Genomic DNA, 25936 nt, shown 5'->3' with positions numbered 1-25936 from the left:
CCTTAGTCTCTAGAATTGCCACAGTAAGGGTTATGTTAGCAATGACGTCAATACATAACCTGGTCATCCATCAAATGGATGTGAAAACGACATTTCTAAATAGGGACTTAGAGAAGAAAATTTACATGAAGCAACCAGAAGGTTGTGTTGTAAATGGATAAGAGCAAAAAGTTTGTAAGCTTCAAAAATCTTTATATGGATTGAGGCAGGCGTCAAAGCAATGGCATGGAAAATTAGACAAAGTTCTAATTTCAAATGGTTTTGTTGTGAACGACGTTGAAAGGTGCTTATTTAGCATGTTTCATGGTGGTAAAGACATATTCATATTGCTATATGTAGATGATATGCTGATAATGGGAATAAACTTGAAAATAGTGAATCAAGCTAAGAAACTTTTGATGTATAGTTTTGACACAAAAGACTTAATAAATATTGATATAATCATTGGGATCAAGATCATCACGCAAGAGAATAATATTTCACTATCCCAAGCCCATTATGTAGAAAATATACTTAAAAAGTATGGGTATCATGAAGTTTTAGTGGTTAAAACACATTTTGATATAGAATGTCATTTGAAAAGAAACTTGAGTGAACCGATGAATCAAAAAATGTATGCTCAAATTATTGGTTCAGTCATATATCTAATGAATTATACGCGTCCTGATATTGCCCTTATGGTAGGAAAGTTGAGTCAGCATACTCACAATCCAAGTAAGGAGCATTGGAGTGTGGTTGATAGGTTGCTGAGGTACCTAAAAGGTATTATAAACTATAGTTTGCACTATAGAGGTAAACCAACGGTGTTGGAAGGGTACTGTGATATAAATTGAATCTCAAATACAAACGAGTCCTTTGCTACTAGTGGGTATGTATTTACACTAGCAGGTGGTGACATCTCATGAAAGTCTACAAAGCAATCTTATGGGACGGGCTTTACCATGAAAGCTGAGTTCATAGCCTTAGAAAAGGCGAGAACGAAAACCGAATGACTTAGAAACTTAATGACGGATATTCCAATGTGACAAAAATAGATGCCATCGATATCACTACATTGTGATAATCAAGCGGCTATAAATCTAGTAAAGAACCAGATATATAACGGTAAAAAGAGGCACATATGCCTAAGACACATTCTTGTGAGACAATACATAGATGAAGGAATGATAGCTATCGATTATGTGAAGTTAAAAAGTAACCAAGCTGACATGTTCAAAAAACTTATGTCTGTCAAGAACTTGTGTAGTGCACTACAAGAATGGGGTTGATGCCTAATTCTTAGGTCATGTGATGGACACCCTACCTATGTGAAGAGGCTTAATGCCTGAATTAGGTTCAAAGGGTACAAACGAAATCATAAGATGACTAGTTCAGTACTACTGCTTATATAAGTATTCATTTCAAGACATAGATGGTGATAGTAGTACCACCACAAGGAAAAAGGTTGAGCTATAAAACTCTTAATTAGTTTAATCCCAGGAAATGTGGGGGTGTGTTAATTGTAGTGCACATTAGAGACAAACCTAAGTGAATGTAGGGTGTGTGGCTGTCGCCAATGAGAATTTATAGGGAAGTTCTCTAAACATTCATGAGTCCAAGATAAGGGACATGGCCTATTCAAAAGTCCAAAGTGATTATATGATGGATAGCTTAAAAAGTCGACTTATGGGATGTGATTGATGGGTCGGTCAGCTACACCAATGAAAAAAGGTTCAAGGTGTCTGACTCTACCCGTATTCTGTAGCGCGGCTCATTAGACTTAGTGTAAATTCAAGTCCAAAAGACACCTACAACGATGCATCCTATAGTGTCTAATATAATCACAACACATATGTCTTTCGTGTCGTTTGAAACTTGTGGGGGATTGTTAGATTTATATCTATTTGATTATATTTAAGTTTCAAAATGAAGTCTTTCTTTTATGTGTTTTGATTGTCTTGTTATGGTGTGGGACCCTTGAGGTCAAGGTAGTGGACCAGGGTCAATAATACCCTATGGGAGCCCCAAAGTCCATTCATGGCCATTACCATGAGTGGACAGGTGGGCAAAGAGAATTGATTGGGATTAATTTCATTTATAAAATTGATTCTTAATTCATGCCATAGGTTATTGCCAAATGGAGGTAAATGGTCAGTGTCATTATATGAGTGCCCTAAAGTCCATTCATGGTTACTACCTTGCGTGGGGAGGTGGGCTAAGTCCTAAAGTTCATTCTTGGTCACTATCATGAGTGGGGAGGTGGGCTAATTCATGTCCATATGACATTATTCTCCAATTAACTTCCCATTAGTCGGAGGTTACTCTTGGGGAATCCAAGAGGGTACAAGGGTTGGTTTTGGGTCTATATAAACCCAACCAAATACCTTGCAGATATACATAGTCACACATTGATATTTCATCCATTTATACTTATTGTAACCATACAAGTTTTTCTCTTCCTTTCATTTTCTCTAAGTCTTGTGCAAGGTTAGAGGGGGTTGCTATGTTATAGCTTTTTGCTCCTAGAAGGGACTAGAAGAACTGCCTCATCTTTTGGTGGGAGGTTGTTTTATCTTAGAGATAGAGGTGCAGAACAACTTTTGGCAGTAGAGGGCATCAATTACCTTAAAGGCAGCACTACAAGTGTGACTCAACTTCTATTCTGTTCGAAGCTTCTTTAGTTGGTGTGGTGGTGATTCAACATATATTTCAAATATTTTCTCATCTCATTTCAGCTAAGGATCAACACTACAATAGCATAGTTTCTACTGCAAAAGATTTGTATTGCAATTTGTATTTTGTAAGAAATTGTAATACAATTACCCAACACTATGTCTAGAGACTGAGACTTAAAGAGTCCGGTGAGAGAGAGCAACGGCTCGCACCATGGATGGAAACCAAAACTGAACAGATGAAGAGGTGTTGAAGCATGTCTCACCTTCTTCAACCCACGACATTAATAGAAAATTAACTAGTGGCAAGCTCTAGTGGCTCAGATTAAATAGAATCCCTTTAATATGAATCCAACCTAGTCCAAACTTTAGGGTAAGATTTTTTTTTGGGGGGCTTAAGATTAGCAATGGGATTAAAATATTAAATTAAAGAAAGAATGAAAGAATATACAAGGCCTTGAGAATAGCCCACAATCAAATACACAAAGCAACCCTATCCACCTTTGGCATTGCCATCAGCAGATAGGGATGGCCCTAAAATAGTAAAAAAACCTCAGTTAAATCTGGAGCAAGGCATCTCTTGGGCATCCTAGATTATGTCATCCAGAGTGAACTGAGGATAAGGTAAGGTTTTTCGCACCCTTAAATCTCCCAAATGCGAAAACAACTTGAAAGATCAAATAGCAAAAGAATAAAATTGATTTAAGACAAGGTCCGACAATTGTGACTCACGATGGTGGGATTGATTTGTGATAAAAATCTAAGGTTTTAGGTTGCCCTAGGGAAAGGTTTTAATCCCAAATTCTTAAGAATAAATTAAGATGGGGGGATGAGGGAGATCGGTCTGATCTTAAGGGACTGTGATTACCCCCAAAAACATTAAGGGTGGACTAGAAACAGAGAAATAGCAAAGAACAATTAAGAAAAGGAAAGGAAAAGAAACATGTATAAGAAGAACTAAGGTAGAAACTCACTTGGTAGTAGAGGTTTTGAAACGAACCAGCAAGAGAGAGAGAGAGAGGGAATAGTAGTAGTAGTAGTAAATGAAAACAGTAGACAGGTAGTTTGAGAGACTAGTACAACAATAGACTAAGCAAAATAGTTAAACACTCACTCACGGCATGAGAGTGAAGACTCCACTTGAAAGTGCAACTAAACTTGAATTGTAATTTGTCACCTGCATCATGCACCAAATGATGTCAAAATGATGGTAGGGCTTATTCATGCCAACGGTCACCATCCTCGTTAAGATTGTATTTTAATACCCTTTATCAAGAAAAATGTTCTAGTGAATCAATCCCCAAGATGAAACAATCTCAAAAAGGCCCCTCCAGTTTTGTTGCACTCAGTAACTGAGTCTCACTAGAAATCATAGAGCTTTGCTTACGAACGCAAAGAAAATCTTCCAATGAATGTAAGAACAACAAAGGAAATCTTGAACTAGAAATGAGTGAATAAGAGAGCACAACAAAACAACAGAGTAGTTCAAAAGATATCTTCAATAGCCAAATTCATCTCCTATATGTAGAGGGAAGGTGTCCCTTGGTCATAACTGTCCAAAACACCCAACGGACTTATCGTTTGAAGAACATTGGCAAGTTGACCGGGAGAATGAAACGAACTATGCATGCACTGAGTAGGGATTGAAAACCAAAACAAAGGAGAGTAATTTTGAATTTTTAATTACATTTTAAACCTCTCTAAAATACAAAAGAGGGAGAGAAGGAAAAACATGCACTGCTCATAATTTGTGAGGAAAATCTCAAATTTCATTATAGTCGATATCTACAACATACATAGACTTTTAAAAACTCAAGTCCACTCAAAGAAGGAAACTAAAATAAACTCTCCTTCGTATCTAACTCCATAAAATAAAACAAATTAGAATAACATAAAGGGAGAAAGAACCCAAATAGAAGATTACAGCAATGACCCAAACATTGTGGTCCATATCTGTTTTCGTGGTTTCCTCTTTGGTGTACAGTATGAACACTCTACAACTCGCTCCAATGACTGGTTAGAGGGATTTGCACGTCACTTTTATGAGTCTATAAATTTCTTGGTTACATTCTTATAATAATAATTGTCTTCATCAATGTTAGCACCGTCCTTAGCTAGCACCCATTATATATAGCTGTATATGGTCGCTATTACTGGAGGAACTAAGGGAGTGAGCTAGGTGAATGAACCTTCGCTCCCATGTCAAATGGATCTTATAGTGGAATTGATATTGGGATTTTTTTTTTTTTTGGTGAATGAAAATATATTAAAGAAAAGGGAGAGGTTTTGTGTTTTGTATACAAAAACTTTTGCCTTGAAGAAATACGACTCAAAAACCAACAAGGCTATCCAAGGAAAAAGACCCCAACAAAACAGCACAGCCACAAAATGAGAGGGACTAAAAAAATACAGCCAAAAAAGAAGAGGGGAGGAATACATCAAAATAGGGGGCAGAAACAATCAATAACAAAAGCTGACGATACAACAAAACTAAAGGGGGATAGATATGAGGAAGGTCCCACGAAGAAGCAAGATGCTATATCTACTTGGATCATGACAAAATACATTTGGGAAGAATTTTATTTCTAGTCCTAAAAGAGATAACATCCAAGGTCTACTCAATAATGCACGAAGAGGAAGTTAATTTTATTTTTTTTTTTATTTCTTTCCCGCCAGATATGATAAATCTCTAAATTGAAAAACAACTTACCAAGAGTGTCATAGGGGGGTTTTTCCAAAATGTTTTTTGACATCCACCTCCATTCTTTGTCAAAAGGAAGGATAACTCTAAGAGTGGACCATAATTTTCTAAGAATAACACCACAGACAGACTTGGAGGAAACACAAGAAAGAATAAATGATCCACATTTCCCATGGAATTCCAACAAAGCAATTAGGAATTGAAATCTTTCCATGGAGATGAAAATCTTGGGTGAGAAGAGAATTAGTCATAGTTCTCCAAACAGCAAATTAATGTTTCATAATAGAAATGCTAAACCAAATTGTCCAAGATCATGGAACTGTAGGGGCTTTAGATCTAACTAAATTTCATGCAAAAGATGAAGAAAATTTATTTGAGGAGTTTATAATCCATCGAACCCAATCCCCAATTAGTTGGACTATTTTAACCATATGTACTCTTGTCAATTGGAGTTGACTTGATGCTTTGGCTACAATTATATGAGATTTGTGGTTACAGTAGTCAGTGTCATCATCCTTCATTCTTGTAACTAACGAAAGCAAAATATGAAGATAATACCAATGGGGGATAGGGGAGCGGGGTTCCTACAAAAATTGTTTGGTTTGCATACTTATGTCTACCTTATGTCAATATCAACTCTAATTAGTTATCAAAAAACATATTTTACAGAGGGAATGGTAACTAGTAACTGGCCGCATTGGCCCGATAACCTTTGTCATTTTTGTTCCCCTCAATCAACGCATTCTTTTGAAAGGTTTTTACACCAAAGGTTTTCAGCGACCTATTAAAACTGTTGATAGAGTACCAAATACTAAGGGACAAAGTAGACCAAAGGTTCCCTACTCACTTACTGAGATTCAACCGAAATGAATTACACTATGTTGCAAAACAAAACATTAAAAAAGAAATCTGGGCCTATCAAAAGGACACAGACCTATAAAGGAAGATATGTTTGCATATATAGAAGAGTACATAATTGAATTTGAGCTTGAAATTTCATATATGAATAAATGTACTTGAACCATTCATTAGATATTCAATAGTCAGAATTGTCATATCTCTTTTCACGTAGTTGAAAATAAATGTATTGATAAAAAATATTTGAGGACATGTCTAAGAAAACCTTCAAAAACATTATTAAATAGTGGAAAATATAGTTGAGTTATCAAGTAGAATTGATTATCAATTATCCATGTGGTTTTGGAACCAGGTTTTAAAGGTCGGGTTAAATATATTGGAGACTTAAATGTGTTCTCATAAGTTGGATATTTCTGTTCCAGGGTCTCAGCCCAAAATGATGTTGGAGGTGTTCTCGATGATGCCCCAAGTGGGCTGGTGGAAGCTCAAATGTAATGGTTGTTCTTTGGAAAATCCAGGGAAGGCGGGCGCAGGGGGTGTGATCAGAGACAACAACTTGCAAGTAATCTCTACTTTCAAATCTTATTGGGGGGTTTCTACAAATTTCCAGGCAGAATTCTGGGCCTTGATTCTGGGAATTGAAAGGGCTAGAGATTCTCACTGCACTCATTTGTGGGTGGAGTGTGAGTAGGTCTCAATGGTGTTGATGGTGTAGATTGGAAGATTTTGCACTGTTATAGGGAAGCTAATCCTGTAGCTAACTTCCTGGTAAAATCATCAGCGAGAGAGGAATAATCTACCCCAATTTCAGTTTGGCCACAGGTGATCATCCAGTTTTTTAGGGATGATGTTAAGCACAGACCTAGATACATGATTCTCTAATGTATAGAGTTTTTGTTTTGGGTCTTTCTGCTATTTAATCCCTATTTCCTGCTGATGGCCATGCCGAAGTTGGGGTAGGGGTTAGTTAGAGTTTGTTGATTGTATCTGGCTTGCCCGGTTTGCTGTTAGTTTCCTTTCTTATCATATTTTAATACAAATGACCTTTTAGGAAAAAAATAATTTCCGTGGTTTAAAAAACATTGGAAATATTTTTGTACTTCTTCTTTTTTTGATGCCACTCATAAAACTTCGGGGTCTTGGGATTGGAAAAGTTTGTTAAAAGGAAGGGAATTATTACTTAAAGGGCTTAGGAGAGATATTGGTGATGGCCTTGAGAACTTTGTTTATGTTGATCCTTGGATTTCTTCTCTTCTGGGAGGGAAGGTTTTTAGTTTCTCAAATGTTAATCCCTCTTTGAAAGTTGCTGATCTTATATTGTATTCTTTTCATCAGTGGAATGCGCTTTTCATCAAGTCATTATTTTCAGATTCAGAGATGTCTGCTATTATCCAAATCCCCCTGTCTCTGTGAGAAAGGATAGTTGGCTTTGGTCGGTGGCCATATCTGGTAAGTTTTTTATGAAATCTACGTACTATACTGCTCTTGAATCTAAGTGCAATGCTTCTACTTCCTATGATCCCTTTTGGACTAAGTTGTGGAGTCCAAATGCTTCTTCATTTGGCATTGTAGTGCTAACTGTTTAGCAGTAAAACAATTGTTATTTCATAAAAGTCTTGCTTTGAATGCTACATATTCTTTATTTAAAGCTAATGAGGACTCTATAGTTCATGCCTTGTTTCAATGTCCATTTGCCGCTATGTGTTGGTCAACTTCTCCTCTTCGTTTTGATATTAAGGAGTTCAATGGGGCTCATTTTAAAGAATTGTTAAATTTCCTTTTGTGAGGTACAAAAATGTGCCTGACAAGATAGACTTTGATAGTATTTGGTCTTCCCTTTTGTGGCAGATTTGGAAGACTAGAAACAAAGCTTTATTCAACTTCATTGATCCTGACCCCACGACTACTATGGCTGCTTTTTACGTATCTGTGGATGAAGGTCGTCTTTGGCTCTCTCAACAAGTAAACTTGGGTGGTGTCTCCTCTTATGGGAATAGCAATTTGCTGGTCTCCCTATCTGTTGATCAAGTTACTATTTTCTCTGATGGGGGCCGAAATAATGTAAGGCTGGAAGTAGAGGTGTGGTTATCCGAAGCAACATGGGTGATTTTATTGGTGCATCTTACAAAGTATGTACTGGATTTTCTGCTACAGCTTTAGAAGCAGAAGCAATACGTGACGGGTTGCTGATGGCTTGTTTTTAAGGTCTGAAGGCTATTGTGTGTTTTTCTGATTGTCTAGCTGTGGTTAGTGCCATTTCTGGTGGCGGGAGTGAGATAGATTGGGCAGCTAGAGTTGTAGTTGATGACATTGTTGTTTTAGCTTATTCTTTTTTCTTTTTGTAAATTTGAATTTGTTCCTAAGGGGGGGGGGGTTCTCCCCCTCTTGTTCTTGTACAGTTGGATTCTAAGAGGAGATTGTCCTCTTCTGACTTCATTCAATAAAGTTTTTGTATTTCTGTAAAAAAATTAAAAAGCCTATCTTATCTACTTTAGATAGTGCAGAGGAAATGTAAAACTTGTGCGAATTGTGGACCCAATTTCTCTTCACCCGTCACCCGTTACAGAGGAAGAATCTCTTCATCCATCCCATATGTGGTCCTCCTGTTATTATGGGGAAAAATTGCTTCACTGCCCTTGTGTAGATCACATTACACAATTCTTACAAAACCGGAGGGAATCTATCTCTCTCGTGTAAGCCTCATATGGAAGATATCATTTTCTAACTCCTCATTCTGGATGATATTATCCACCTCTATTCTTTGTTCATGGATTGTAACTTTCTCTTCTGTAATTGAGTTTCCTGATGACTCATGGCTTAAAGTGTTTTGCTAAGAGATGTTTGCCTTGTAATTGTTTCCCCTTTGGGTGATTTCAATGAATGATTTATTTTCTACCTAATAATAATAATAATAATAATAATAACCTAACATGGAGAATCTAAGGGGGTGTTTGGTTCAGTAAATCTTTGGGACGACATTCTTTAGAATGATAATTCTTAATTTTTGGAGCTGTTTGGTTCCACTAGATTGACCCTCATAAGTGAGTACCCTACTTCCCATGAATGACCATATTACAAAGGATGTGTTCCAAATATGAGTTTACTTCAAGACTTAAACTCAAATTTGAGCAACATTTTTACCATCTAATATAAAAGGAGAAAGCGGAAAGAAGTTCTCTACAGAAGCCAATATCTCAACTCGCGAGAAACATGTACTAGCCTCAAGGTTGGGGTGTCATTTATTAAACCGAACCGGTAAAACCGGCCGGACAAAACCGATAACAACACGGACAGAACCGAACTGAACCGAAGCCTTATTGGTTTGGTTCGGTTTGGAGTATTGCAACCCCAAAACCAAACCAAACCGCACCGAAAACCAGATGAACCCGAAACCAAACAGAAATCGACTCAAAACCCGAACCGAAACTGAAACCAAACCGGTAAGAAACCGAAACACTACAAAATTCATTCAAAAAATCAAAATTTGCATAGTTTTGTATGGAAAGTCGAATCCAAACTGGACCAAAAATCAAAACCAACCCAGTTACAAATCGATTTAAGAAACCGAAGACAAACCGAAACTAAACCGCACTAAAACCAAAACCAAACCGGAACTGGAATTTCCTTATTGGTTTGGTTTCGGTTTCAGCTTTCCCACACTGAAACTGACTCAACCCGGATCGAAACCGAGCCAGACCGATCGATTGACACCCCTACCTCAAGGCAACCAAACGATTTTTCAGAAAAAAATATAATTCAGAAGAATGTCTATCAAAAGATTGACATTCATATCCGATATATACACCATTTGATTTACCGAACCAAACACCCCCTAAAGTGCCTTGCAGGAAACCCTCCCCATATTATTATATAAGAGAATCCATTAACCAAACAAAACTAACCAGTAATACAGATCCGGCTCCTCTCCATAGAGGCCAGTAGGAACCTCAACCTCCTCCATAGAGGCTAGTAATACAAGCCTCAATCAGTGGAGGAGGGAAGGAACCTCAACCTCCTCCATCAATTTTAAGTTTGGTTGGTTTGAATGGAATTTATACGTTACATTGGGATGGGGAAAAATTTAGTTGTCCAAAGAGAGAGGAAACAGTCGAAACTCTTTGGCGATTTGGTGGTACTCTTTATAATAATCTTTACCATGTCTCTAGCGTGAAAACTATTGTCTTTGAGAAGAAATAGTCAGATCAGAAGATTCCAAACAAATTTCAACACTGCCTTGTGTATATCATATATGAACGAAGAGTCTCGACTCTTGACCCAATAAATAAACGAGTGGCCGTCGGCCCTCGGCCCTCTGAATGAAGTGAAATTAGAAAACCAGCAGAACGGTAAGAAATTGTAATCAAGAAGAAGATCGAGGATAACACAAAGGATCGAATCGATGGATTTCATCAAATCCTTCAAGGGCTACGGTAAGGTGGGGGAGACCGAGAACCAGGCGTTCCGTCGGAAGCGTCTGATCATCGTTGCCGTCTCTGCCATCGTACTGCTCACGGTCATCATCGCAGCGACCGTTGGTGTCGTCGCACATAATGATAACAACGATCATGACGAGAAGGGGGCGACCTCGACCTCTCCGTCTTCTTCTTCTTCTTCATCATCATCATCCCCCATGACCCTCGCCGATTCAATCAAAGCCGTGTGCAACGTCACACAATTCCCCAATTCCTGCCTCTCCGCCCTCTATTCAGTGGATAAGGGAGTCATGACCAGCAACAAGGCAGCAGATCCGGAGGTGCTGTTCAAGCTGTCCATGGAAGCCACTGTGAACGAGCTCTCGAAGCTGTCGAGGCTGGCAGACAAGCTGATAGCTGCCAGGGTCAACGACGACGTCCGAGAAAAGATGCCGCTCCTCGATTGCAAGAGTCTCTACCAAGAAGCCATCTACCAGCTTAACATATCCATCTCCTCCATGCAGTACTCAAAGGGTGAGGGTGATAGGAATAAGTTAACGCTGTCACCGTCGAAGATCGACGACATCAAGACATGGCTGAGCGCCGCCTTAACAGACCTGCAGACATGCTTGGACGGCCTGGAGGAGACCAATTCGACGGCGCTGGCGGAGATGAGGCAGGCGATGCAGAATTCCACGGAGCTCACCAGCAATAGCCTCGCCATCGTCTCCAACATCTTCTCCCTCCTCCACGACTTCGACATTCCCATCCACCGCCGGAAGCTTCTTGGATTCGGTTTCTCCAAGTGGGTCGGGCCCTCGGATCACAAGCTGCTTCAGGAGGAGAAGGACCGGGAGGAGGGCAACCCCACCAAACCCATTGTAACGACGGTGGCGGATGACGGGACAGGGAAATACAAGACCATCACGGAAGTGAAGAGCGCATCGAGATTCGTGATCTACGTCAAGGAAGGACTGTACAAGGAGAACACCGTCGTTGAAAAGTCCAAGTGGAATGTGATGACGTACGGTGATGGCACTTGGCAAGAGTAGACTAAGATAAGATCGTTTATGGTAACCCTCTTTTTTTTGACTTCCTTAATTTGCCAAAGATATTTCGACTCAGACAATCCAACCAGAACAGGGAGGGTAAATTGAGGAGAGAGAGAGAGAGAGATCTAGTCTAGGAGCCAGGCCGCTTTTTTTTTTTTTTTTTTTTTTTTGTCTTTTTCGTCTCTCCTAAGACCGTGCGCCCAACCATCTAGGCAACTCACTCGCGCGTGGGTACAGAATAAATAATTCCATGACCTCTTCCCTTGGGTGCCGATTTCATAAATCGAAGCTACCACCATTAGGCTATCCTAGTGTTCGTAGGCCGCTTGCTTTTGTTAATAAAAACTTCAAATAATTTGTTTTTTTGTTGGCTAATGGTAATAGTGTAATTCGGTAATACCCGTAATTTTGAAAACAAATACTATAAATTCAGTGTAAAGCAAGAATTTTGCTCGATGGTATGTTTCATAAAGGAACTTTGTTATGAATTCTCTTGTTTCTACATTGAGATATATATTGCCTTTCTACCAAAAAGTATATAGGTTTCGTCTGCTTGTAAGGGGAATTTAAAGGGAAGGTAAATCAAAATTTCATACTTAAAAAATGAATGTTTATAATCATTACCTTATGTGATTTAGTGTGATTATATAAACTACTTGATTTTTTAACCATATTTGGTAATGATACATTTTACATGATATTTTTATTTTATATATTATAGCAAAGGGTTTTGGCAAAATGATGTAGCAATTGCAACAATTGGATACACAGTAGATGGTGTTAAATTTCGTACGCAAATTCAATCATATACTCCTATATGCAGTGATAAGCATGCACCCCATGTAAGCTTATGCAAGGGTAAGTTACTCGAACCACTATAATATACTCTCTCATGGATCTAAAGCTATTATGTTATTTGATGAACTTGATTTGGGGGTAAAACTTATCATGTGAACAAAGAATTTGGACCCTATTTTTTTTTTTTGGTAATGATAAAAAGGGTGCTCCGTGGTAGTGATCATAGCCCCCAGGGCAAACCCCCGTACGACAAGCAGTGCTTTCACAGAACCAATGAGCGATAGTGGGACATGCCAAGACTCGAACCCACAATTAGCCGACTTGAGCGGTGATGGGTGGAAGGTATTTTCACTACTAGGCTATCAACCCCATGGGTGACCTTATTCAAAACACCACGTGATCGATCTTCGGGTTAATCAAATAAGATAGATGACATGGAGGGAGATGCAAGGATGGGGTTGTAACAAATTAAGGGGAGAGAGAGAGAGAGAGTGGAGTAGTGGAACGAAAGAACGAGTTGCAACAATGGATCTATTATATAATGCAAAGAAGTCCAACAATCAACAAATCATTCTTTACCAAAAAAAAAAAAAAAAAAATCTACATATCATTAGTGCATAAAATTCTATATAATGGTATACATCCCTATCTCCATATATAAATTGTCTACAGTCGCTGCATTGGTGCATCAGGTGGTTGGGAGTCCCGTGGGGTGCGTGCTCAGATGCTCTTAGCCGTTTGATGCTCACTGCACTTCACCACTCGTTGTAGAGAATGTGAACTCTAAAAAAGGGTTGGGGTTTTCCTTGTGGTCAAACTAGGCAGATTTTGGGTAACAAAAGCCTCAAGGGCTAAACCCAACCTCAACCCCAATACGAGGTTAAAAAATTTCAACCCTATGGCTCCTACCTATTTCTCCTGGAACCATGGGTCGAAATTGGGCCAAATTGTACATGTCACCGATAGTGCCTTCGGGAAAATTTAGGTAAACAAATTATGGAGAGAAAAAAAAAAAAAAAAGATTTCAAGTGGTCATTTTGGCCATCTCGAAATTTATGTGGCTTATGGGGGAATTTTATTTGTGGGAGATCGGAATGGCTACCTACACAGCTATGTATTAAAATTGATGGAATTTATGATCACTCCCCTACACTTGGCCTATATTTGCTAAAACTTCCCTACATTTTAAATTTTTACTAATGCTCCCCTGCTTTTTTACTTTTACATCTCTTTCTCCCCTACTCTTTTTTAAATACCCAGATTACCCTTCATTTTGCTTGTAACTTATTACACTTTTTCAAATTGATTGGTTTAAAACATGGTTTGAACCAAACTACTTACACGTTTTGTCTCATCCCATCATCAAGGATATTGACATAGCTGATGTGTCCTTAAAGACATTATTTATTTATTTATTTATTATTATTATTATTATTATTTCATCTCATCCAATCATCAGAGATGTTGTTTATTTATTATTATTTTTATTTTATCTCATCCATCATCACAAATTTAGCAATCTATTTTTTTATGGGTATTAGATTGGTATCGGTCTCAGCCAATCTAAGGATTAAAAAAAATAAAAAATGTGTGGTATCCGATTGGAACATATGATATCAATATAGATATTGATCGGATATAAAATTATTATTTTTCAAATTTACAATATGCTTGATGATTGGATGAGACAAAACATGTTAGTGGTTTTGTTCAAACCATCTTTTGAACCAGTAAATTTGAAAAAAATGTAATAGGAATAAGTGAAAAAGAAGAGTAATCTATGTATTTAAAGAGAGCAGAGGAGAAATAGATGTAAAAATAAAAAAGTATCAGTAAAAAAAGTAAAACGTTGGGAAGTTTTAGTAAATATAGGCCAAGTGTAAGAGATTGAGTAAATTTTTTTAAAATTGATTATACTTTCACCCAAAAAAAAAAAAAGAAAAAATCCCCTTGATTGTACTATCTTTTGGCGCCTGTACGCTGCATTTGAAAAGAGAGAGAGAGGAACCCCCTCTAGTCTCTACCGAATTACCAATCGATTTCTGGATGCCTGAAGCAATGGAGCAACAGCAGAGACATCAAAAGATGACCGAAGAACCCGAAGAAGTGGAAGAGATGCAGCACGGTCCTTTCCCAGTTGAGCAGCTTCAGGTATTCCATCTGTTCATCTCATTTCAACCGAGCCCTATTTTTCGTCCAACAGCTTTTGTCCGCACATCATGGGTCAATTTCTCTTTTTATTGGTGTTTTTATCGTCACACATTATTTTGGCAAAAGGGTTCTCTGCACATTTCATGTTAGAGTTGTTTTCCTTCTAAGATTGGGGGAATATTGAATTTTCGTTCTTTTTTGTTTCCTTACATTCACGAAATTTCGAGTCTTTCCGGGTTATAATGATCGGTGGCTGGCGAAGGAAACTGGTTGTTGTTCAAGTATACATTTTTGAACTGGTTTTTCATCCTCTACAGGGAAAATTGAGGGTCTTGTTCCCGTCCACTTATTCTTGGGAAAGCGGTTGATCTTAACAGTTCATCTTCCTTCAAGTTCTTCCTTACTTCTTGTTGGATAATTTCTTTCCCTTTCGGGCTCATAGATTTTTTATTTTACTTTATTGAGAAAAGGACAACTTTTTCCTGCAATGGGTTTGTAGCTCCATTTCTTTCTTGGGAAGATCCTTTCAATGTTTCATCGTCAGGTTCCATGTTGGGAGGCCTAGGGATGCCCTGGTAAGGAGTGATATGATTCCGGTTGAAGGGGCTAACAGAACTAGGGGTAAGCCTAAATGACTATAGGAGAAGTTGTGAGGAATAACATGCATAGTTTGGGTCTTGTACCAAGTATGACCTTCGGATAGAGCCTATTGGAGGGCAAGGATCCATGTAGCCGACCCCATTTAACTGAGATTCTCCTGACTTGCCGGACTGTCCTCTTTCCTCTTACTTTCATCTTGCATTTTTCACCTTCCTTTTGTCTTTTTCATTTTCAGTTCTCATCTCTTCATCGCCCTTTTATGTGTAGACCTCAGTTTTTACCTACTCTGTTTTGTTTGGATCCATGTGGCCGACCCCATTGTTGTTGTTTTTGCCAACTGTCACTTCTTGCATTTCCGGATAGACTTGGTTCTTTCTCTCTGCTCAGGTTTTGCTTTGAATCGTCTCTTCATGTTGTGGAAATATGAAGCTGCTGAGGAAACTCTCTCTCTCTCTCTCTCTCTCTTTAGTAACAACAATGTACATCATTCTAGCTTTATTACTTATCCCCCCTGAATTCTAGTGCCTCATCTTTGTTTAAAGCTTGCAAATCTGAATCTCTTTAAGCTTTGGCCAAATTAGGCTATGTTATGGTACTGTAGGTAATTCTTTTTCTTTAATTCCTTCTTAAGCTATGGAAATCCAAGCTGCTGCACTTTTTAACATTTTTCAGATAAAATATTGATTTTATGTTGCCATCTGATTCATCGGATTGTAATACCTGCCTTTTGTTTTAACATTGTTTCTGAAAAGCAGAACATTTGATTACTTTTTGGCTATTTTGCCTCTTAAGATACAATTTATGGCGCTTCTATGCCCAATGTTTCCCCCCACCCCTCTCCCCTTCAGTATGAAAATAATATGAATCAAAGCTCTGTAGTTCTCAGTCTAATCTTATTCATCTGATTTTGGAAACAATATCTCAACTGTCTTAATACTTTCTAAACTGCAGTATGGGTTGCTTCAATAATTTTCTTGGTTGAATGTACTAATGATTTCTCCTTCCTTTTTCTCCCACTTCTGTAATCAAGGCATCTGGCATAGCTTCCCTTGACATAAAGAAGCTTAAGGATGCGGGTCTCTGCACAGTAGAATCCGTTGCATACTCTCCAAGGAAGCATCTGCTTCAAATCAAAGGAATTAGTGAGGCTAAAGTTGACAAGATCATTGACGCAGGCATCTCTTTCTACTTTGTTATTATTTTTTTATTTCTTTTCCTATCCATGTGGGTATAATTATCACTGAAAAAAAATAATCATGCTGATTTATCTCTTTTGTTGGCAGCATCCAAGCTGGTTCCTTTAGGCTTTACTAGTGCTAGCCAACTCCACTCGCAGAGGCTTGAAATCATTCAGATAACTTCAGGGTCGAGAGAACTTGACAAGATTTTAGAAGGTTTTATTTTTGAAACATTGAAGACCACATATAAAAATACTATTTATTTGAAACATCCTGTATATCTGAATGCTGGACCATTAACTCTTGGCAGGAGGAATTGAGACTGGATCTATAACTGAAATCTATGGTGAATTTCGCTCTGGAAAGACTCAATTATGCCACACATTGTGTGTTGCTTGTCAAGTGAGACTGTTTTTTCTCTCTCCATCTTGCTTTCTTTTGTGTAACATTTTTAGTGGTGGTTTGCATGAAGAAAATTTCATGCAACCAACCCCATTTAGTTGGATTAAGGCTTAGTTCAGTGTTCAGTCTGAATGGAGAAATTTGGAGTTGACTATTACTTTGATGTATCTGGTTATTTGTTTGAGAAAAACGAAGAAATTTCCTGGAATCCTAGGTGCGTGCATTTTGACAGTGTTTAACAAATCTCTTTCAAGCTGGTGGTATTCCTTTCAGAAAGATATCCTGTCCTTTCAAATTAGAATTGTTTCTTGAAGCCACTTCATTTGTTGGAGTCCTAACTGACTTGCTTAACAGCTTAAGTATATGCTACATTCTCATCACATCAATCTACTGGAAGGGTATTTACAGTGCATGTTAATGTTTCAGCTTCCACTGGATCAAGGGGGTGGTGAAGGCAAAGCAATGTACATCGACGCAGAAGGCACGTTCAGACCTCAAAGGCTTCTACAAATTGCAGACAGGTGTTACACTGTTATTACAAGTGCAGTGTAGGATGTTGTGAGGCCCCGTCCTTAATGGTTATGTTCTATGTAGGTTTGGACTGAATGGTGCTGACGTTTTGGAGAATGTGGCTTATGCTAGAGCTTATAACACTGATCATCAGTCAAGGCTTTTGCTAGAAGCAGCTTCAATGATGGTAGAAACCAGGTAACATTTTTCTTTAGGGCGTCATGTTGAACAATATAGCTTCAATGATGGTAGAAACAAGCTTTTTTGTTTCCCCTGTTTCAATTGAGCCAAAAACTCAGATTCAATTATACTTGCACTATTTCCTTTAAGCCCTTAAGGCTGAACTAGTGAAGCCTTTATGTACTTTATGACCAGTTTCAGTTTTGGAGTTGTCCCAGCCTCCCAGGGGTTTCAACTCTGTTTTAAAATTGGCTGAATTTTTGACATAAACAGTGGGAATATCCAAACAAATCTTATAATAAAAACTTATAGTTTAGGTCATTTTAGTTTCCTTTTGTTGGATAGGATAATGACTTATGTCAAATATGACACTAGCCCTCTTTATTTATAACAATGGAGAGAAGGTTCTAAAGAATTACAAAGACCGTTTGGTAACTGACACTTCCCCTAAAACCCATAAAACCCATTATTACAACACTTTCCCTCAAGTTGGTGCATAGATATCACATATGACCAACTTGCAGATAATAGGATGAAACATCTTACCACTAAGACCTTTAGTAAATACATCATCTAGTTGTTCACTACTGGGAACAAAAGGCACAGTGATAAGGCCCATATCTAGCTTCTCTTTGACGAAGTGTCGATTAGTCTCCATATGCTTGGTTCGATCATGCTAGACAGGGTTGTGAGCAATGCTAATGGCAGATTTGTTGTCACAAAAGAGCTTCATAGGAAGAATGGCAGGAACAACCAAATTAGTGAGAAGACCATGAAGCCATGGGAGCTCACAAATGCCATGTGCCATAACATGGAACTCTGCTTCGGCATTTGAGTGGGCAACTACGGCTTGCTTTTTGCTTCGCCATGTAACAAGGTTACCACCAACAAAGGTGCAATAACTAGTAGTAGACCTGCGGTCATCAGGGGAACCTACCCAATCAGCATCCGTGAAGGCCTCCACCCTAAGGTGATCATGAGGAGAAAAAAGGATGCCACGTCTTGGGGCAGATTTCAAGTACTGGAGAATATGCAACACAACTTCTATGTGGGTCAAGTAGGGATCATGCATGTACTGACTAACCAAGCTGACGGGAAATGCTATGTCAGGGGGTGTATGAGAGAGATAGATCAACCGCCCCACTAATCTCTAATATCTCCCCTTATCCACATGATCACCTTCCTTGCTACTCAAATGACCATTAGCTTCAATAGGAGTGTCTGCCGGATTACACCCCAACATGTCTGTCTCAGAGAGAAGATAAAGCATATACTTCCGCTGAGACAAGTAAATCCCATGAGAAGACCTGGCGACTTCAATGCCAAGTAACGAAGTTGTCCTAGATCTTTGGTCTCGAATTCCTCACTCAAATATCTCTTGAGGTGAGAGATTTCTCTCAGATCATCACCAGTAACAACAATCATCTACATAGACTATTAGGATAGCAATCTTCCCACCAAATCTCTTAATGAACAGAGTGTGGTTGGCATTGCTTTGAGAATAACCTGTAGTGACTATAGCCTTATGGAAACGTCCGAACCAAGCATGAGGGGATTGCTTTAGCCCATACAGAGCACGCTTTAGCTTGCATAACTTCCCTTGGGTTTTGGAGCAAGTGAACCTATGAGGAGTGTCCATATACACTTCCTCCTTAAGTTCCCCATGAAGGAAGGCATTCTTCACATCTAACTGTTAGAGATTCCAATCTAAGTTGGCGGCATAAGCCAAAATAACACGAATTGTGTTCATCTTAGCAACTGGAGCAAAAGTCTCCCAGTCATAGTTGTCTCGGCGCCAAGGCGAACCAAGGCAGTGGAGGGTTGTCTAAGAGCTTAGGCGAGAAGGCGCCAGCCTTAAGGCGAACAAGGCGACCATGTGTTGTTTTTTATTTTTCCTATTTTCTAACATTATCCAGTAAGCTATATATACCTTGTATCATAAACAATAAAGATTAAGCAACATCAAGTCATTAAAAATCAACAATTAACCATATTAAATCATAAAAAATTAACATTAAGTCATATTAAGTTATAAAAAATTAACATTTAGATAAATGCTCTTGTTCTATAATAAGTTTGACTAGTCAAATGATTTTATTTTTATATAAGACTTTTTGTATTAGTTATAACATAAAACCAACTTTCTAATAAGTCTAAGATTACTTAAATCTGAGTTGTAATGACAAAGTTATGCTTCGGTCAAACTTAATTTTAAGTGCGTGAATACTGTTAAAATCGCTTGAATGAAAATAATTTTATGGATTTCAAAACAAAAGATTATTTTACCAGACTTTTGGTTTTTAGTAATGTTTTAACATGATAGAATTTATAAAATTTTCATAATTGAGAAAAACTCCGACATTTAAAAGTTGAAAATCGCCCCTATAACCAAAATCTAGTTTTTGTTCTTGGACTGGGGGGTTGACTTTTTATTCTTTTGGAATTTGATTTTTAAACTATTTTTATTGGATTCAAATAGGGGGTATTTGCTTATTTATGAATAATATCTTAAGTAAATGAAAAAATATTTACTTAAATGATATTTGGCATAAATAAGGTAAAAATACAAGGCGACATGCAGTGCAACAAGGTGACTGCCGCCTAGGCCCCAGGCAAACCACCTGGACGCCTAGTTGTCGCCTTGACAACTATGCTCTAGGTAGTCAATCCCATAAGTCTGTGTGAAGCCTTTGGCAACAAGTCTGGCCTTATACTGATCCACTGTACCATCAGCCTTCTATTTTACTGTGAAGACCCACTTGCACCCAACTCTTCTTTTGTGAGGGAAGACACACCAGATCCCATGTGTCATTCTTCTTCAGAGCCTGCATCTCTTCAAACATAGCTGACTGCCATTGTGAGTCTGTACTCGCTTCCTGCCAGGTATGAGGAATGGACACAGAGGAAAGAGAAGACACAAAAACTATAGTAGGAAGGAGAATGTGAGTCATAAGAAACAGTTTTAGCAATAGGATATCAAGTATAAGACTTAGTGCCTTTACGAATAGCAATAGGCAACTCAAGAGACTGATCAATAGAAGGAGAAGGAGAATTACCAAGGTCCAAGGGGACAAGATCAAGGGGCAGCTCGGGAGGAGACAACTTGTATGGTAGGGTAGATGCTAGATGTGTAGTGGTCTGAGTCTGCTCTCTGCGACTATACACATGTATCTCTGGCTGAGATGAAGTAGGAGAAGTAGGAGTGTCACTCTCCCCCTAGAACGAGATATTGGCAGGGATAGAAATTTAAAGAGACGACGGCCCATCTTCCACAATGGAAGGAGACTCCCCCTGAAGAGGTGTCGCAGTGTAATATGACGCAGATTCATGAAAGAGAATATTCATAGTCACAAATCAACTCCAAGTGGGAGGATGAAAACATTGATAGCCTTTCCGAGTAGGAGTATATCCTAGAAAAATGCATCGGAGACCACAGGGATCAAACTTTCCATGAGGGTGATGGTCGCGAGTATAGCAAATACTACCGAATACCTTAGGAGGAACAGGAAAAGCAACGAAACCTTGGAGAAGATCCAGGGAGGAGCGGAAGGAATGGACCCTAGAAGGCACTCCCGTCTCTTCTGGCACTGGCTCGGACTTGTCGGGCCAGCCGGTGTTTAAGGTCACCCGTGCCATCATAGCCCATAAGGAACCTGCTCTAATTTCCGCTGGCTCGGTTCCTGCATGGTTAAACTGGTTCAACCGCGAAATCAGACCGGGTTTAAGAAGCGGGGCATTACAACTAGTCTGATGGATCATCCCATGATCGGAAAGGTAAGCTTAAAAGGACCCTTTAAAGTATTCACGGCCATTGTTGCTTTGAAGGATCTTAATGGTAGTATTGAACTGAGTCTGAACCATGCGGTGAAACTGCTAAAAGCAACAGAATGTCTCGCCCTTGGGTCGCATCATATAAACCCAAGGAGTTCGAGAATGAGAATTAATAAAAGAGATAAATTACCTATAACCATTGACAGACACATAGCGGGATAGACCCCCAACATCAGAATGTATCAATGAAAAAGAAGTGGGACTTTTATTTCTAGAAACAGAATAAGTGATTCGAGTTTGTTTGGCCAAAACACAAGCCTCACAAAAAAACTGACTCGAACTACAATTTTTAATGGAAGGAAAAACTCCAACTAAAGTTCCCAAAGGGGGATGTCCCAACTGATGATACCACTATAGTAACTCAAAGATGGGAGGTGACATAGAAGATGTCTGAAGAGCTTGACCAGAGACCAATGTTGAGTCATCATCAAGCAGATACAGACCACCACGTACCCTATCAGAGCTAATCGTTGCCCCTGTCACCAGATTCTGAAAAACACAATGAGACAGGAAAAATGTGACTTTGCAATTAAGACTGGAAGTAAGGCTACTAATGGACAAAAGGTTAGTAGGAAAAAAAGGGTATGCAATACAGTAGAAAGGGATAAAGAAGGGGTACAACTAACATATCCCTTTCCCAGAATAGTGGAATAAGTCCTATTAGCCAACTTGACCTTACCATTACCAGGGCTGGTAGTATACTGTGAGAAAAGAGGTAAACGGCCTATCATATGATCAGAAGCCCTAGAGTCTATAATCCAAGGAGTAGAAAGGACAAACATAGTATGGCCACAAAAGGAGATACCTGACCCAAAAGGGGTGAAATGAGTAGAGCTCACAGTGGCTAGTGCAACAGAGTCTAGACGTGTCAAGAGGCGCCAGAGAGCAGTAAGCTCATCAGATGATAGCGAGGCTGCTGATGTGCTAAGAGTAGAGTCAGAAGTCAGGGCTCTCAATATGGTTGGCCTGCTCAGAAGTATCGGGACGACCCTTCCCTCTCCCTTTGCTAGATGTATCAGTAGGACAGCCATAAAGCTTCCAGTAATGCTCCTTGGTGTGGCACTACTTCCCACATTACTTCACCGGAGTCTTGGTAGAGGAGCCACCAGACTGTGGGGCTGCACTAATGGACTGAGTGCTAGAGATAATTGCAAATCTCTCAGTAGGGGTGGTGGCTTGCTATAGAAGCATAGTGGTACGTCGACTGTCCTCAAGTTGTATCACATTATAGGCTTGATCCAAGGTAGGAAAGGGGTCAAGATTCAAAACCTGGTACTGCAGCTGATCAAACTCCACATTCAAACTTGCTAGAAAGTCATAGACCTTGATCTTGGCCTCTCGCTTATGAAAACCGGTGACATCATTAGGGGTGGAAGGAGTATACTTATAGAAGTCCAACTCAGTCCATAGTGTCCACAACTTATGGTAGTATTGTGACAGAGTGAGCTCTCTCTGCCTCAGATCACGAACCTTCTGGTGAAGCTCAAAGACCTGAGCATCATTCCCTGCTTGGGAATAGATATCCTGGACAGATTTCCAGATCTTTGCAGTGGAGTCAAGGAGGAGATACCCACGTGAAAGCTGTGGCAATATGGAGTTGACAAGGAAGGCTATAACCAAAGAGTTGGCACACTCCCACTTGTCAATCTCAGGATCGGTGGTCAGACGCTTTGTGGTTCTAGTGAGGTACCTATAATAGTCATGGGACTTGATGGAGATGCATTTGTGCCATTAAACTTGATAGCACAAGGTGGGAAGGTAGGAAGAACAATGGTGTCTCCGCCAGTAGAAGCGAAAGAGCTGGTAGACATGGTTGCTACTCAAGGGAGCTGTGCAAATAGAAGAGACATTAGCCGGAGATAAAGAAAGCACTAAAATAACCAGAAAAAAGCTAGAAAACCCAAAAATCGATAAAGGGTAAAACCCTAAGAAAATGATTTTGGGGATAGCTCTAGAACAGAAACCTTAATTGAAAAAGTGGTCGGTACATACCACTGCAAGGATAAGAAGCACCAATCGCAACAAACATCAAGACGATCGGAGCATTGAGCAGGGAAAAAGCATCCCGGCAATGAAAAAAACATTCTCAGGGAAAAAACCCTGAAAAGTGATGAAAAAAAAAGGTTTTGAGTCTCTCAAATCATTGTAAAAGAGAGTATGAGAGCCTAGGGGAAGGATGGATGAAGGCTAGAAATCTTCTTGGTGGTTTAAGAAGCTCCCACCAAGAGAGAGAAGCAGATGAAGAGAGATGGAGGGAGGCGCAGATGAAGGAGGCGCTGGGAGAGAGAGAGAGAGAAATGAGAAAGAGAGAAAGAGATGGAGAAGAGGGAGAGCCCTTAGGGTTTCGGATCCTATGGCTCTGATACCATGTTGGATGGGATAATGACTTATGTCAAATATGACACTAGCCCTCTTTATTTATGACAATGGAGAGATTTTAGAGAATTACAAAGACCATTAAACCGCTTAGGGTCCATTTGGTAACTGGCATTTTCCCTAAAATCCATAAAACCCATTATTACAACACCCTTTATATTTAAGGATCATGAATATAATTGGAAACCATATCGAGCGAAGTATGACATGTACATGACTACAGTCATCACAAAACCTAACAAAATAAACTCTGTATTTACAAATGATAAAAATAGGTGAAGATAGCATGCAATTTAATCATATAGATCTAAAATTGAGGTTGAGTTGTGTTGTTGAAAATTCAGCTCAGACTTTTACCTTGGTGAGATTTTTAGTTATATTTATCTGGGAATTACTTCTCTTTCATCCAGTCCCTTAATAGTCCATTATATACTGCTTTTTTTTTTAAAGATGTGTGCTATGCCTTGGCTCAATGCTTTGATGGAGTGGTACAATGCATTTCTCTTCTTATTTATTTTTTGTTTAATCCATATTGTATCTATACACCATAATTCTTTTGAGTTGCTTCCTCAATGAGTACTCAACTTTGAGAGCAAGTAGGACCTCTTACACATTTGGGTGAAGCAAGGGATTTATCCATACCATTGATAAAGTGTGTAAGACCATGTCTTATTCTGAAAGGATGAATTGAAATAGGTTTTACTTGTTCAGGTTTGCTCTTATGATAGTGGACAGTGCTACAGCTCTCTATAGAACAGATTTCTCTGGAAGGGGAGAACTCTCAGCCCGGCAAATGCATCTGGCAAAATTCCTTAGGAGCCTTCAGAAGTTGGCAGATGAGGTAGGCCCCATTTCTTTGTTTCTTAGAGAAATCTTTCAATCAAACCTATGTAGAATTATTTACGTGATGCATAAAAGTTTGGGTGGTTAGGATCTCCAGATAGAGGTTAAATTTGTTTTGAATTATGAATATTTCCTCAGTGGATCTCATTGGTGTGCCCTGCTTCCCACTTATGCACAAGTAAAAAGAAAAATGTGTTTTGTTGGGTCCGGCAGTTTTGTCTTTCTTTATGATGTTCTAATTGTACTCGTTAATTATAGTTTGGCGTGGCAGTAGTCATTACCAACCAAGTTGTTGCGCAAGTGGATGGTTCTGCCATTTTTGCTGGGCCCCAGATCAAGCCTATAGGTGGAAACATCATGGCTCATGCTTCTACAACAAGGTCTATCTACCATGAGATGTGAATCACTTTTCTTTACCTCGTCCCACTCTTACTGATCTTCATTTGTTGTTCCATCTCAATATATAGGCTTGCCCTTCGCAAAGGAAGGGGAGAGGAGCGCACCTGCAAATTAATAAGCTCTCCATGTTTAGCTGAAGCTGAAGCACGATTTCAGATCTCCACAGAAGGTGTTACAGATGTTAAGGATTGATCAGTTCCACCTCCTTTTGGTCTTCAACCTGTTTTTTGTACCTATTTTTGGGCCACAATTGTGTCCGTTAATTGTAGAGGATAAACCATTGTCATGGTGGTGCCTAAGACTTGAGAGGCTTGTCTTGGGAGGGGATGGTGGGGTGGAGGTACCCAAAAAAAAAAGAAGAGAGTATCCATCCTACAGAGATGTTGTCAAAAAGCACGTAAGATTTCATGGTTTGAAAGTCTTTAAATAGAGAGAGAGAGAGAGAGAGAGAGAGAGAGAGAAGCGTGATTTCCTCTTTGAATATTTGCCTTCCTTTTTCTTTGCGTTTTTCCTTTTGATATGTTGTAATAGTATAAAGAGATGTTCCATGTTTTTTCTATTTTTCATGTTTTAGTCCAAAGAAATCTGAGTACTTCTCAATTGAAAGCCAAATGGTTACTTGCTCTACTTTCATGATTTTCTTTTCCAATTGAAATATTGTCTTGTGCTAGATCTGCTTTGCCATGCTTTATAGAAGGGTATTGAAATAAATATTTAATTTTTTAAAAAAATATTGGCTAAGCCTGTCCAGTGTTTAGGCTTAGAGATGTAGACCAAAATCAAATATCAGTTTATTTTTCTCACCCCGCACTCAAGAAAACCCTTGTTCAGCTAAGTTAAACACCCCCACCCCCAATTTCGATTAATAAAAATATAAAGAAAAATGATGTTCACCCTAGCAGGGTGTAATAGAATCTTATATACTAGTATCATATTGACCATTGGATGAAATGGAATACATTTTAACCATTTGTTCGTCTTCGAAGCAGCACCC

The 25936-nt window shown here is 39.0% G+C and overlaps 2 protein-coding genes across 2 annotated transcripts; both read left to right on the top strand.

Moving 5' to 3' along the window:
- Nucleotides 1-10364: 10364 nt before the first annotated feature.
- LOC122081109 (pectinesterase 3-like) lies at nt 10365-12039 on the top strand. Its single transcript, XM_042648085.1, has one exon. It carries the CDS (start codon nt 10610-10612, stop codon nt 11672-11674), a length of 1065 nt encoding a protein of 354 aa, XP_042504019.1. The 5' UTR covers nt 10365-10609; the 3' UTR covers nt 11675-12039.
- A 2393-nt stretch (nt 12040-14432) lies between these two features.
- LOC122081474 (DNA repair protein RAD51 homolog) lies at nt 14433-25567 on the top strand. The gene is made up of 9 exons (XM_042648622.1): nt 14433-14623; nt 16254-16398; nt 16507-16617; nt 16712-16803; nt 17230-17324; nt 17398-17511; nt 24412-24541; nt 24802-24923; nt 25011-25567. The coding sequence occupies exons 1-9, from the start codon at nt 14519-14521 to the stop codon at nt 25132-25134; spliced, it is 1038 nt and encodes a 345-aa protein (XP_042504556.1). The 5' UTR covers nt 14433-14518; the 3' UTR covers nt 25135-25567.
- The last annotated feature ends 369 nt before the right edge of the window (nt 25568-25936 follow it).

This window comes from Macadamia integrifolia, chromosome 6, assembly GCF_013358625.1.
Source record: "Macadamia integrifolia cultivar HAES 741 chromosome 6, SCU_Mint_v3, whole genome shotgun sequence".
In the NCBI taxonomy this organism is placed as follows: Eukaryota; Viridiplantae; Streptophyta; class Magnoliopsida; order Proteales; family Proteaceae; genus Macadamia; species Macadamia integrifolia.
This window is presented reverse-complemented; position numbering and strand designations above follow the sequence as displayed.

What these genes read in the sequence shown, in the direction of transcription:
- LOC122081109 (XM_042648085.1), top strand. Translation starts at nt 10,610, where the DNA reads ATGGATTTCATCAAATCCTTCAAGGGCTACGGTAAGGTGGGGGAGACC.
- LOC122081474 (XM_042648622.1), top strand. Translation starts at nt 14,519, where the DNA reads ATGCCTGAAGCAATGGAGCAACAGCAGAGACATCAAAAGATGACCGAA. An exon ending in TGACAAGATCATTGACGCAG is followed by an intron (nt 16,399 to 16,506) that starts GCATCTCTTTCT and finishes TTTTGTTGGCAG; the next exon opens with CATCCAAGCTGGTTCCTTTA. An exon ending in GCTCATGCTTCTACAACAAG is followed by an intron (nt 24,924 to 25,010) that starts GTCTATCTACCA and finishes CTCAATATATAG; the next exon opens with GCTTGCCCTTCGCAAAGGAA.